The 13,894-nt window shown below is 47.0% G+C and overlaps 1 protein-coding gene across 3 annotated transcripts; it reads left to right on the plus strand.

Moving 5' to 3' along the window:
• The first annotated feature begins 259 nt into the window (after positions 1 to 259).
• On the plus strand, positions 260 to 13,676 carry MIER2 (MIER family member 2). 3 transcript variants are annotated; one of them, XM_076359262.1, is made up of 13 exons: positions 260 to 477; positions 1,096 to 1,183; positions 1,733 to 1,884; positions 2,659 to 2,784; positions 3,458 to 3,581; positions 4,244 to 4,353; positions 5,028 to 5,097; positions 6,691 to 6,842; positions 7,591 to 7,672; positions 7,776 to 7,870; positions 8,673 to 8,800; positions 9,813 to 9,949; positions 10,784 to 13,676. In XM_076359262.1, exons 3-13 carry the CDS (start codon positions 1,741 to 1,743, stop codon positions 11,257 to 11,259), a joined length of 1,644 nt encoding a protein of 547 aa, XP_076215377.1. In that variant the 5' UTR covers positions 260 to 477; positions 1,096 to 1,183; positions 1,733 to 1,740; the 3' UTR covers positions 11,260 to 13,676. The 3 variants fall into 3 exon arrangements, with proteins under 3 accessions (XP_076215377.1, XP_076215378.1, XP_076215380.1); XM_076359263.1 differs by having other exon boundaries at positions 8,673 to 8,776; XM_076359265.1 differs by lacking the exon at positions 260 to 477 and having other exon boundaries at positions 1,099 to 1,183; positions 2,599 to 2,784.
• The last annotated feature ends 218 nt before the right edge of the window (positions 13,677 to 13,894 follow it).

Below are 13,894 nucleotides of genomic sequence, written 5' to 3' on the forward strand. Positions count from 1 at the left end.
GCAATGTATGTGTTAATACCTGAAGGCACTAACTCAGAACCCAAAGTCTGGGGTGGCTTTTTTGGTGTATGCTTTGCTCTATTGTTAGGGGATGAATTTTGATGTGAAGCTGTACTATGTTTTCTTAAATAAGTCGTAAGAGCCGTGTACTGAAGCATTGTAGATGTCCTGGCTCCCACTGAGTAAGCGAGGAGTGATGGTGCACGGCTGAGATTATTAATGGCTGAGGATCATAAAAAGATGTCATTGGTGACTGGGGGACTGACACTGTGATTTTCTTCCGCAGTCAGATGCTCTCAGTCACCCAAAGGCATTGGTTAATTACCTGCTTGCTCCCTACCTAGGCTGAACTTGATGAACAGCATTTCCATGTACAGCAAGCAGCCCAAGGAGCAGCAGATGTTCTGGGTTGTTTTCCAGGCCTCAGCCCATACTGCTGCCTGAACTTCTGACCGAGCACTGAATGCCAGAAAGCAGGTGCCTGTTCTCGGTGTCTACCTGTCTCACCCTTTCCCACCTCACCTGTGCCACTCGCAGTCCTACCAGACTTCTTCGCTGCCTGCTCAGCTCTAAGTTTCTTTGCTCACGCCTCTGAGCCTTCTGGATGCGGTGAGGCATTAGGGAGAAGCCAGCGTGTTGTGGCTGGCTGCTTCTGATTGCCTCTTCAAAGAGTGGGTCAGTTCATAAAAATGCTATGTTCAAACAAGCATGATGTGTGTATTTAGAATAATGGCTTAGGGTCAAAATCCTTTTACATGAAAATGTAAGCCATAATGATCTGAGGTCTTAAACTGGTGAGAGGATAAATAATTAGTGGAGTGCTGAAGATAAGAAAGATAAAATGGAAACACCGCCATATGCAGTTAGAGACTGAGGGGAAGGTGATGAATCCGGAGGAGAGGAGGCCTGGAAGAGCTGTTAAACACACTTGTCTAGAGCTCTTTTTGCACAGCACAGTTTCTAATGCTACGCTGTGAGGCTTTTGTTAACTTTTGCTTTGAAATCAAATTAATTGCATTTGCTGGTGGGGTTAAGTGGCTGGAGGCATGTTACATTTTTAAGATGTCTCAGCCATATTTTTCTCTTTTCTTGAAGGCCTCGGTGGGCAGGCAGAGTCCGAGGGTGGTGCCATACCCAGCCCACAGTCTATGTCCTGGAGAGCCTGGCCTTCAGAGTGCAGCAGGTAGCCACAGTTTAAGTATGCTTGTATTTGTTGGTCTGGTTTCCAGAGGAAACAAGGCTCCTGTGATCAGCCTGTCTGTTCGCTTCTCCTTCCAACTTTGTCCGAACCTGTTGGTTGATTTCCATGCCATTTGACAGAGGAGGAAAGTCTTAAAGATGCCAAAGCTCCTACAAGTGTCCATTTGTCCGTTCTTGCAATAAGGGGTAATTAACCTAAAAACGCCTCTGGTGAAGGAAAGGCTGCAGTGTGCGTTCACATGTTATGACATTAGCCAATCCAGTTAGAGACATGTAAATACTCAGAAAACCTTCAGATTCAGCTTTCAGTCAGTGGGACTTGAATGTGCAGAGAACCAGGCTTTGCAATTTAGCGCTCACAGAGTGACTTCTCTCAGTTGTGTTCCCCAGCCCCTCTCACTCCTTTCTACCTAATCTCTTCCTCTGGCTTATCATGGCTGCACACACAAGAGGGGGTCGTCCCAAGCTTTGTTGCATCTGAAGATTTGGTCCAGGGTGGTGCTAGTATCCCAATTTCTTGTAATCCCTGCAGTTGTGTCAATGGGCTCAGCTGATCATCGACTGAACCTAGCAGAGATCCTTTCACAGAACTACGGTGTACGGGAAGAAAGGGAGGAAGAAGATGATACTCAGGAGAAGCAGAAATCTTTAGAAGAGCTGGAGAAGAGTTTCAGTGCTTCTCAGGTAAAGGCAGCAAGGGAGGGGAAGGGAAATTACCTGCTGGGGTTTCTTGTTTGCTTTTACAGTACTGGTACCAAAGATCTTTGTGTGAAACTCTGACTTGCTTGCTCAGCTGGCAGTGCACTGTGTTTAGCTCCACGCATCAGTGAGTCTTAGGTTGCATTTGGATAGGAAGGAATGGTTTTGACAACAGGTGACAGCAGTAAATTTTGGAGTCTTCCTCTGCCAAGTAGCTACTCGGATGAGGTGATCTTTGCTAACCTTGCTGAAGAGCCATCAGCTGTTGGGTGTATGTCCGTTTCACAGTGGAGGAACCACAAAGATGAGATGATGTGGTCCTCCTGTGGGTGGTCCCACGGAGGCCTTGGTGGAACACAAAGCGTGTTCTTGGTGACAGAGACTGTCTCTTCAGGTCAGGCACAAGACTAATAAAGGGATTTGCTCCTTCCCTTCCTTGGTATAAATATAGTTCTGTCTGGCATCTCTTCACCAGCATGAAATCCAGTATAAAAAATAAGTATATTTTAAAAATGCCCTTGACTGTATTGCTTTGGGGTGAAAGTTCCTGGCTTCTCTATACCTTTGAGAAGAACAGGTTATGGTGGGTCCTGATAGACCGTGCCTCCTCCATTACACAGCATTACCCGAGGCAGTTCAGAGCCCCCAGAAGAGCAGAGCTGCCTTGACTGCCTCTGCATATCTCTGTGTTCACTACAGCTGGTGTTGTACTTGGTGATTGTTCCATTCCTGATGAAGCTTTGTCCTCCTCTCGCTCAGAGCAGTGAAATGCCATTTGAGGAGCTGCTTGCACTTTATGGCTATGAGGCATCTGATCCCATCTCGGAGCAGGACAGTGAGAGCAATGATATTACTCCAAATCTCCCAGATATGACTCTGGATAAGGTAAGACCAGCTGTCTGCTTGGGTGTATGCTATTAGCTTGTGCTGTAGGTTACTGTACTGTCTTGGAGCTTGAGACATCTAGTAGCTCTTTTCAGGTGGGGTTTGACTAACGATGGGGAAAGGGGCCTGCCTAGTTCTGGTGTCCCAGCGAGGAATGCCAGGTACAGAAATTGAATTTAAAGAGTTGAGAGGAGACTGGAGAAAGGATAACTGTTTTTAAAAGAACACTGTAAAAACTCTTTATGGAACTTGGGTTACAAGTCTTTACACATAGATGTAGATCTGTGGAGAGTCAGGGGAGGTTTGTATCTTCCCAGCTGAAGCTATGGCTCCTCCTGTTCTAGCTAAAGCCTGTAGAAAGCTTTTTTTTCCTTCCAGGATCTTTGAGATATTTGCTCTGGGTGGAGCTCTACAGAAAGGGCCACTTGCTCATCCTCTCTCTGGCTTCCATAGGAAGCCACTCTTGGCGCTTGTAGAAGTGCTTCTAGGGAAGATAATCTAGGGGTGGTGGGGAGCGTGAGAGGGAATCTGTCTTTGGAGAAGCTATGGGAGGGTGAGGAGATCCGTGGATGTGGCCACCTTTGGCTAGAAATGCTTTACTCTAGGCCTCCCATCCCCCCCACATTTTTTTTTAATTTAAAAATATTTTTCACTTTCTTGTTGTTGTTAAAAGGAACAAATAGCGAAGGATTTGCTTTCAGGGGAAGAAGAGGAGGAGACACAGTCTTCAGCTGATGATCTGACTCCATCCGTCACATCCCACGATGCATCGGACCTATTCCCAAACCAGCCTGGCTGTATGTGTCGCTAATTTCTAAGTAATTGGTTTTTACTTAGATGTGATGTGCAGAATAGGGCAAGAATGTTTTTCTTTATTTTGTCACGAAGTTTCCTGACATCAGTTTTTCCACTTTCCTTCTGGGGGCTGCAAATAAACCTGAGTGCCAATGGTGTACCAAGCATCTGTTAGGTCATGATAGAGCATAGATGAGCAGTGGGATGAGGAGGGAATTGTCTTTAGCTGTAACTCATAACATTGAGTAAGTGAGAATTGTTTCACTACCTGCTGTAATTGCAGTCTTAAAGATCAGTGCCTGATCTGACATCTCTAAATGAATAAATTCAGTAGCACTAGTAGTGTGATATATTGTGGCAGTTCCTAAATATCAGAATACGCAGGAAGGCAAAGTGCATGAGGGAGACTGAGCGTAAAGTGATCTTACTCCTTCTGCAAAACGAAGGAGTCTGAGCTCCCCGGATTGGTCAGCACCACCCACGTGGCAAGTGTGCAAATTCTTTTATTTAAAAGGAGAAAATTAAAATATGGGTAAGTTGTCACTGAGGAGCATGTTGAAAGTAACTTTAGGACAGAAAATGAAGGGAACGAGAGGGAACATAGAGCAATAGGAAAAAAAAACCCAACATTTTGTAACTACAGATCTTTTCCTTTCCCACAAAGCAAACAACTTCCTTGCTGATGAAGACAAAGAGCCCTGTTCATCTCCGTGTGCTTCCTCCATGGCTGAGGATTCAGAGGAGGATTCCATCCCATCCAATGAGTGTAAGAAGGTAAATGATCTGAGTGCATTGGGAAGGAGAGCTAACACAATGTGCTTGAGTCTGAGGGAAGCACGACACCAAAGTGCTGTGATACTTCCTTAAGCAATTTTCTTTCTTTTTATTTTCTTTTGCTCAGCACCTTGCATTTTGTGGAAGGTGGTGGCAGATACGGGTTACAAGAGTTTTTTTAATACAATCTTGAAATCTGTATCTGAAATTATCTTCTGCTTCAGATATGGAAAATGCTGTTGTGCCTTGGTAAATTAAAACTGCAGCCTGTAGCCCTATAAAGGTGAAATGCTGTGCAACATTCCCAGCAGGATTTACTGAGGGAGAACCATCACACGAAAGAAAGGAGCAGACTTCCAAATTCATCCTGGTTGTGAAGGTTGCAGGAGAGCTTCTGCATTTCTTTATCTCCAGCCTTAGCTTCTTGCCATATATCATTAACATTAGAACTATGTAAATGTCTAAGGTCCCCAAAGTATCATCTGGTTGGTAGTAAATCTTTTTAGTTACCCTATAAAATAGTCAGGGTTTCCTAGAAGTAATAGTGACAGTGGGGACTACCAATACATAAATCGGCCTCGTGGTGTCATAGTCCCTAAATCATGAAGTATACCTCAGTGCTTACGTGGAGCATTTTCCATTTCAATTTACCCAATTCTCTGGTGATATTTCAGGAGATCATGGTTGGACCTCAGTACCAAGCCACTGTTCCCATCCTCCACTTAAACAGGCATGGTGAAAAAGGTGAGGCAACCTGCTTTATGTATCTTGTTTGGATGTAGGGCTGCTGGCCTGGGCATCTGATGGGGCACTGGTTCACCAGTTCTGCTCTATGTGTCTAGGCTTGGCACCTCTCAGTGTTGACACTGAAATTTACAGCTACACCTGAGCTAGCTTTAAACTAGCCTGTTTGAATAGGGCTGGTAATACAGCTACAGAAGCTAAGAAGCTCAGTGAAAACTGGATTGGTGTGACAGGTTTGGAGGAGGGGGTCTCAGCTGTAGCCAAAGAGAAGGAATACTCTTCTGGAGATATTCTAATTTATTTCTCTCTGATGTCTTTCTTAAGTAGCCAGAGTTATTTTCATTCAGTACTCCCTGGAGCTGATTAGTTTCCAATTTGATAGGATGTCTGCAGAGTAGATGGAGGTGCCTTGATTTGCAGATTGCGTCTAATAACTAATGCAATACTAGCAGCAGCTTGTTGAGTTTCTGAACAAGATAGCTAACAGAAAGCCACGTCTTTAGAAATTACTTGCTTCCTCCCTGGTTCTTTTATCTTAACAGACTGAGCAAATTAGTTCAAGGAGATAAAAGTTATCAGTGTTGTAGGTACTACTTCAGATTTACCCAATATAGTTCTCAGAACTTTTCACTGTTACTTTATCAGTGCTCTCAGCCTTCTGTATTGAAGACCACAGATTTAGTGTGCGTTTTCCATAACCTGTATGTTTGCGTCTGTAAAATGAAAGGAAACTGATAGTAGATCCAGATGGGGGTCTTTTATGCCCTGTTTGTAATGCCTGTGACCTGATTTTAGTGATTCTACAGGGCAGAAGGGTTGGTTCCTTTGCCTCTAGAAACAAGTTAAGTACAGAGTGCGCTAATGTTTTTATCTGAATAGAAAAAAATCTCAATATTTATGATTATTTTTTATTGCAGAGTCTTTCTTCTTGCTTTCTTCTGTGCTGTTATTTTACTTAAACATCCCTCTGCATTGTTGTGTGCCATGTTCTCATGGAATAAGAGCCTTGAAAGCTGGAAGGGGCAAGAAGCACTTAGTGATGCAGTGTGCTCCTGCTATTCTGTGTGGATGGAGCAGCTTGTAGAGGAGCATTGCAAGCTATCACAGGGAAGGGCAGCCTTGCAGCTGCTTAGTTTTGTGTCTAGGATGGGGAGAGGGTCTTGAGCCTAGGGCAGGGTTGCATCTCAAAGCTGCCTTTGCCTCCCACTCCTTTTGTTGACTGTGTGCTGGAAAAGGCACCTTAGGACCTAGGGGTTTTTAGTTGCCAGGATTAATGAATCAAAGCAACAATCTTTGAGAACATGGTAACAAAAACCTTGTCAACCAACCCTTCTGAAGAAGTGGAAGCATGCCAAGCCTGTGCTTTGGGCTCTAAAAGGGGTATAAAGAGTATTAAGCTTATCTGCCTCCAAAACTGGGAGGGAAGATGCAGTACCTTCACAGAGATGGTTGTCATCTCTAGTGCCAGGTTGGAGTACCAAGCAAAGATTTCCTTCCTCCTTCTCTCTCTCCCATGCACATACATGCAGACTATTTCTGAAAAGCAGCAGAATTCTCTGTTTGATTAGCTAATTTCAGTGCTTTTTCTGTTAGCCTATGAGAATGAAGATCAGCTGCTTTGGGACCCAAACATACTCCCCGAGAGAGAGGTTGAAGAGTTCCTATACCGTGCAGTGAAGCGGCAATGGGATGAGCTGTCTAGCAGCAGCCTGCCAGAAGGAGAGATGGTGAAGGACAATGAACAGGTAAGCATGGGGGCTTCTTGCAGCCTGCAGATACTCTAATGGTGCTGGCGTAATAGTGCAATGTGTCCTACAGAGATCCTGACTGAGAGACCCACTTAAAAGAGAATGAGACCCAACTCCAGTGATCCCCTACCCCTACTCCTGCTCAGCTGCAGTCTCAAGAGGCTGTTCACCCTCCTGTTGGGAAGACAGGAAAAGGCTGTAGTGGATCGGACCACAGGCCTGTCTAGCTTAGTACTTTTCTTCCAACACAGTGACAGATGTTTGTGGAAAGCATGTAACAGACTGGGCAAGTAGAGAGAGAATGGGTACTGTTTGACTGTATTCTCCCAGTATCCCAAACTCTCTGAGCCAGAGCTTGCAGCAGGAACATCCTTTTGGATCTGTCCTCTATAGCATTGTCGAATTCTTTGAAGCCAGCAGAAGATCAAACATCTGGCTAAGAAACTTCAGAGCAGCTGTTTCCTCTAAGCTAGCCAGGTTAGATTCTCACAGTAAGTCTGCAGGAACAGAGAGGCACACCTGTAATCTGCAGAGCTGCTGGTAGAACTGCATCTTTTCAGTCCCGGGGTTTGTAATCCAGTGCCTTGAAAAGTGGAATAATCTATGCTGATGGTCAAGCTGGGGTTAGTGGCAAAGTGGCTCCTGGGAAAAATAAGTTTTACGAAACAAACGTAAGTCATGAGCAGGTTGGTTTGTGGTGTGTTGCTCAGGTACATGCTGTCAGTAATTTTCTTCTGTTTCCTAGGCTTTGTATGAACTGGTTAAATGCAACTTCAATGCAGAAGAGGCACTGCGGAGGTTACGGTTCAATGTGAAGGTTATCAGAGGTGAGAACCTCCCATATTTGGGTTCTACCCCAAACATTAAGGCACATGTAACTCTTTCTAGATTCTGTACATCTCCTCCAATTCCTCTTTCTTTCTGCTGTAGATGAGCTTTGTGCCTGGAGTGAGGAAGAATGTAGAAATTTTGAACATGGCTTCAGGGTCCATGGGAAAAACTTTCATCTTATCCAAGCAAACAAGGTAAGGATGCTCACCCCTGCATCCCACTAAGACAAAGGGAAGGAGGCATGTGCATTTGCACCAGAGGTATGTTTTGAGCCTCGGCTAATGCAGGAAGTTCAGGACTGCTGAGTTCCGATCCCAGGCTTTGTGTTGACTCATGCTAGCAGGTGATGGGCTGTTCACTGCCCTGCTCTGCCTTATTTTCCAGGTGGGAGAAGTCACAAACAACACTGACCTGCATGAGTGATGTCAGTTAATTACTGATTAGCCCTTTCTGGAGTCTCAAAAGTTCTTTCCAAACTCTCAGCCCTTGCAGTACTTCTGTGAATGAGTGAGTTGAGCATGTGGATGTTTTGTAAAGTCCCCTGGGGTCCTCTAGAACGAAAGATGCTGTTGTAGGGAGAGCTGGGCCCCAGGACATATGCTGCTGTGCTGGGAGTTGGCAGAACCAGAGAGTCCAGTTCTACCACTGAGTAATTGTGGGCATGTTGATGCTGGCCAGTGAAAATGGATGCAGGTTTGCTCTCTTGATGTTAAGTGTGCTACTGGAAGCGCAGGAAAGTCCTACACGAATGTACCGTGTGTGAACCCACACTGGGGTCTGCAAGAACAATTATGCGCTGTGGGGAGTTCTTTCTCTGGCCGATTACCACCTTGGAAATCTCAGTATGTGCTTCCATTCTGCAGCATAGATGTGTCCATAGCAATATAAATTACTGTAATGCACTTAATTTTCTGTGCTGATTAAATGGGAGAATAGTCCTTGCTCCATGAGATGCATCGGGATGCATGGCTTTCTGACTATGATGTTTCTCCTCAGGTCCGCACCCGGTCAGTGGGCGAGTGTGTGGAGTATTACTACATGTGGAAAAAATCAGAGCGCTATGACTACTTCACTCAGCAGACTCGTTTAGGAAGGAAGAAGTACGTCCTCCACCCTGGAGCCACGTGCGTGGAATATTCTCACACTAAAATTAGTAATATTAACCTCCCAGTGAAGATTCCTGCTGCAAAGCACCTCCGCTTAAAAGACTCTGCTTTCTGCTCTAGAAGGTTTCTTGGGTGGGAGCATGGAGGGATGCACTGGATATTCTCAGAACGTAAACGCTGTTAATGTGGGGAGGGAAGATAAAGCAATTATTTGCTTAGATGTGGACTTTCTTGTGTCAGAAAATACTGTTTTGTTTCCGACAAATGCATTCACAAAAGTTAAGGCTAGGGTCAGGGATTCAGGGCTGATTTCAGGAAATAACTCAGTTCAATGAGGTTTTGGGAAAGGAGCTTTTTAAGTTAAAAAATATGCTATTTCTGGTGTTTTGGAGCCTGAATTAATTTCTTTGAGGCAAATTCTTCACTTTGAAATATATGCTAATTACAGAAAATACTTTTCAGAAAGGTTGAAACTGAAATGTTTTAAAAGGTTAAAATTAAATATTTAAGTTGACTCAATTAAAAGCATTAGATGAAGTCTTAGGGTTTTTTTGTTTTTGTTTTAATTCTGATGCAAGACAGGAAAATACCTGAAATCTCAAATCCCCCCAGGGTGGGAAAATATTTTCTCATCGCTTGCTCTTCGCTGGCACACTAACATTGTCACAACCCACTGCAGTCATTCTATGAAGCTGGCTGTTCCCTGGGGAGAGCATTTGACCTTTTATTTCACTTTGGAAGGGGCTGAGGCTCTCAGAGAGCTGGGGGGCAGACCTCTCTGTTTTGGAAAGCTACGGAACCCCTTCTGGTTTATCGTGGGCTGGTCTTAGCCATGCTGAGTTAACTGCGATCACCTCAGTGCAGAGTCTAAACTGGGGTCTGCAGACCAAGAAGGGATGGACGTTCATTCTAGTGAGGTCTCTGCAGTCCTGTTTTATTTGTTGATGGGTTTTAATCCCAGTCATCGTTTTCCCTGCCTGCATCTCTCTGCTTAACGGGTGGTGGCAGTGCTATCTGTCTTTCCCCACAGGGATTACACCGACAATGACTTGGATGGGGGTGAAGTAGAAAACACCAGTCGTTCTCGGAGCTCCCCACCAATTCCCTCTGCAACTAGCTGCCTGGATTCTCACTTTGGTCAAGATCAGATAGCAATAGAGAGCACAGGTAACTTCTTTTTCTTCTGTCTGCCATGGGGATAACTTGTCTCCCTCACTCAGCAGCCCAGACCCTCCTTTGCCTTTCTCCTGTTGCAGTTGCCCAGCTGTTGCTCTTCTCCCTGCACCTTGCCAGTGTGCTCACTTTACCCTGTGTCAAATACCAGCCCCGGGCAGATTTTGGTGTGAGCAAAGGAGACTTGTCTGTCTCTATATTGACTGGTAGTGACTTAAAGAGAGTTGTTCCTGCTTCGGGCTTGGAGGGGTGGCCTAAGTCATTCCCAAAGCAAAAGGATTTGCATTAACTTTGGGCACCTGAGTTAGGTGCTTCCAATGCACTAACACACAGACACACTAGACACAGGCAACTCCTCCGGAGGCTGATTTAAGGCACCAGAAGTCAGGCTGCACCTGCAAACTGCTTTCAGAGACAGCAGGCTGTGAGAAGTCTCACAGGGAGCCCGAAATGGGTTCATTCCCTCGCCATCCTACTGCAGATGCGGGCTTTGTGTAGGCACCTCCCAGGGGCTGTCGGCATGAGAGGATAGGACTTAGAATTTGGCTTATCTTGGAGTGCCTCTGTGAGATTTCCTTTAATTTCCATAGAAACACTGATGGCCTCCCATCTGCTGTCTGCATCTTGCCTTTCTTCAGTACGTGCTGGCAGGGATCTTGGTTGCTATAATAAAGAAACATTTGTTGTGATTAGGTGGGATTGAACTGGATTCTGGTTTTTTGTATGTTATGGACTCACTCTAGCTTTCTTTCACTTGCTGTCCCCCACCCTTTCTTCCTCCCTGTCTGTCTGTCCATCTCCCATATTTCCCTCCTTTGCGGTGTGCAGAGCCCCTGAGTGTGGAGAGCACAGCCTGCAGCCTGGGCAGCATGAGTGAATCGGGGCAGGGCTATGAGTGCAGTACTCCTTCGGAGACAAATTGTTCCTTCGACCCCACGGAGGAGATGTCCTCAGGCACCATCTCAGCTTCCTGCACACGACACACTGTCAACCCCTCAGAATCGGGGCTCTATGCTTTGCCGCCGGCAGGACCAGGACTAGCAGAGAAGCAGGAGACGTTGCAGAGCTCTGGTGAGACGATAACCATGGACTTCACTCTCCCTGCAGACATTAACGAGGGTTTGCCTTTAATTGCTGGCCCTGTGGATTTGGACAGAGACCCAGAGGCAGTGGTGGCCCCTGCGCAAGTGTCCTTATCGGTCACAGATTTTGGCCTCATTGGCATTGGAGATGTAAATAGTTTTCTGACTGCTCATCAGGCTTGCCCAGCACCTGTGGCTCGGTCAGAGCCTTTGTCACAGTGAGAGTCTCCAGTCACAAACTTGTCACAGACCCTGCAAGTACTTTGACCTGACTGAGTGAAATCCTGGAACTTCCACTGTTCCGTAGGGACAGTTTGGAGCTGTTGGTCAGAATCCGTCTTTCCATCCTCCTTGATCCAAGGCTACAGTGAAACCAAACACCTTTCTGCTCCAGTGTGTTCTGACACAATCACGCAAAGTTGGTGGCTGGCTTTAGAGAGGGGGGAGGTCCATCACCCCCTGTTTTATTGACCATGTGTCACCCCAGGTAATGCCAGGCTGTTCGGAGTGTCCCTGCCTCGGGACAGGGGAAATGTCCCTTGGCCCCAGTGGGACAGTCTGAGTGCAGAGATGCTTTGAGAACAGGGATGTATCACCGGCACTTCAGGGGCTGGGATGGAGGATGCAGTCTGGAGGTCCGAGAGCTTAGGAAATTTGCAGGGAGCACAGTCCGCCCAGGCTGCAGGGCAGTTTGCCTGCAGAGACGGGCATGGTGATGCCAAAGGAAGATGAGGAGTCTTGGCCCTTCACCCACAGATAGTGTGTTGCAATAGAAGTCATTCTCCCTGTTTCCCTCCTGCACTCCCGAGCTGTGGGTCGTGACAGGCATGCACACTGCTGTTTTCAAACCTCTCGCAGCTGTGCGTGTCTTCCTGCGCTGCCACCAGCTGCAGGTGGGATGTGGCCTGGTCCAGCCCTTTGGCAGAAGTGTCAGGTCTTGGAAAGGGATACTGCATGATGCAGTAGCACTGTATGCGTTTAAGTCCTTCTCACCTTCCCTTGCAGTGCTGGGCCATGGAGAACTTGTACTGGGAGTAAAGGGAGTTTCTAGACCCACAAAGCGACGTCGGCCCCCGAGTGGTGCAGTGCTGCTGCTTCTGTTACTGGTGGTGAATGCCTTGATCCTTGCTGACCACTGCAGTACAAGAGAGTAAAATGCAGATGAAAACATCTGTAACTTCCCAGCTTGTTCAAACAATTTGTCAACTGTGGGAGGAGGAGGTTGCTTAGCTCCCAGGGCACCAAGTCTAGGACACTGGTGCTAGCACAGAGTCCCAGGCGGGAGAGCACACCAGTCCCTGGGCATCCCTGCCCCTTTCTGCATCACAAAAAAAAAAAAGCTCTCTTTTTTTTCTGAGAGGAAAGTATGTCTTCACTGCCATTAGCAGTGTTTCGAGAAGGTGACAAGGGTGGCCCCGCATGGCAGTGAGGTGGCCAGCTGCTGTGCCGAGAGCCACAGTGGCACATTTGTGGGTGTGCTGGAGTCCGGAGCTGCTTCGCTTCCCGAATGTGTTCCAGGTCTGGGGTTTGGTACTGGCTTAAATTCACATGTTCTCATTCCCCTTTTTTCCGTGCAGAGAATGCTGTCTGCTGACTTGCTGGGCAAGGCTCTGGTGCAGATATTCCCTTCCTCCAGCCATTTTCTACATTTGGGAAGGGGTTTGGGTTGAGATGTTTTGCTTGTTTTGGTAGAGGCCTTTGGGCTGTGATCCTGCAGTTGGTTCTGCTGCCAGTGGATTTGGAAGATGACTAAAACCATTAGCCCAGATCCTCCTCTTACCCGGCTCTGTGAAGTTGCGCTCAGCCCTGCAGTGGGAGCATGGAGACAGCATCCAGGCAGCTTCGCAGGGTGACAGGATCAGACCTTGTCTCTCATCTTCCAAGCCCCAGACCCATTTTGCGTGCATTAGCAGGGGTTTGCTTTGGTCCCCGGCCAGCTCTGCTGAGAGGTGCTGAGCTCCAGACGCACACAGCTGCCTTGACCAGGCGTCACTTTGTCAACCAGATGTAACCAGAGGTCTCCCCTCCGGCTGCTCCCAGTTGCTGGAAACAGAAAGCAAACACGAGTGCCCGCTCCATAGTGGAACTGCCCAGGCTGTGATTCCCCTTTTCTGGGGGAAAGAGGAAGCTCCTTGGCTGAAAGGAGAAGAGGAGGCAGGGTGAGAGCACGCGTGGGCAGCCCTCCCAGGGAGGGCCAGGCCTTGGCATCTCCTCTCCATCAGCCAAGAACATGCTTAGTTTTCCTGAAACCATTTTTTCTTTGGTTTGTTTCAAGCCCTAATGAAAGGAGAGGGGAGGCTGGGGGAGGCAAAAATGTCTCTTATTTATGTTCTTCAATGTTGTTTACAGATTCACATGGGGTCTTTCAACATGAGTGCAGCGCTTTTTCCACGTAATTTTAAGGGAGAGGGGTGGAAAGGGCTGGGACAGGGAGGGGGAGTCACTTGAGGAGGTTTTGTTTTGGTTTTTTGTTGGGGTTTTCTTTTTCCTTCTTACAAAGCACATTCACTTTGAGCGGCTCCCAATGCTGGACTCTTTCCCCCCCTTCCCTTCCACCCCAAGCCCTACACTGTGAAGTGATACTGCCTTGAAGACCCCTCGACGTTATTTATTTAATTAAAAACCTAATTTGACAGTGAGCCAGAAGCCTGTCGTGTTTTTGGAGACTGAGATGCCACAGTGCTGTGCGTGTGGTGGCAGAAGCAAGAAAAGGGGCCCTTGCCTTTTCTGTGTGATCCTCTCCCACCCTGGGCAAGTGCTCCATGGGCAGGGGTGGGATGCCCAGCACAGCGCTCGGGAAGCTGTCGGCAGCAGATGTTCGTGGTCCCTAAGAGAGAGGATGTCCAGGGCAGGGTGA

This window comes from Aptenodytes patagonicus, chromosome 25 (assembly GCF_965638725.1).
Source record: "Aptenodytes patagonicus chromosome 25, bAptPat1.pri.cur, whole genome shotgun sequence".
In the NCBI taxonomy this organism is placed as follows: domain Eukaryota; kingdom Metazoa; phylum Chordata; class Aves; order Sphenisciformes; family Spheniscidae; genus Aptenodytes; species Aptenodytes patagonicus.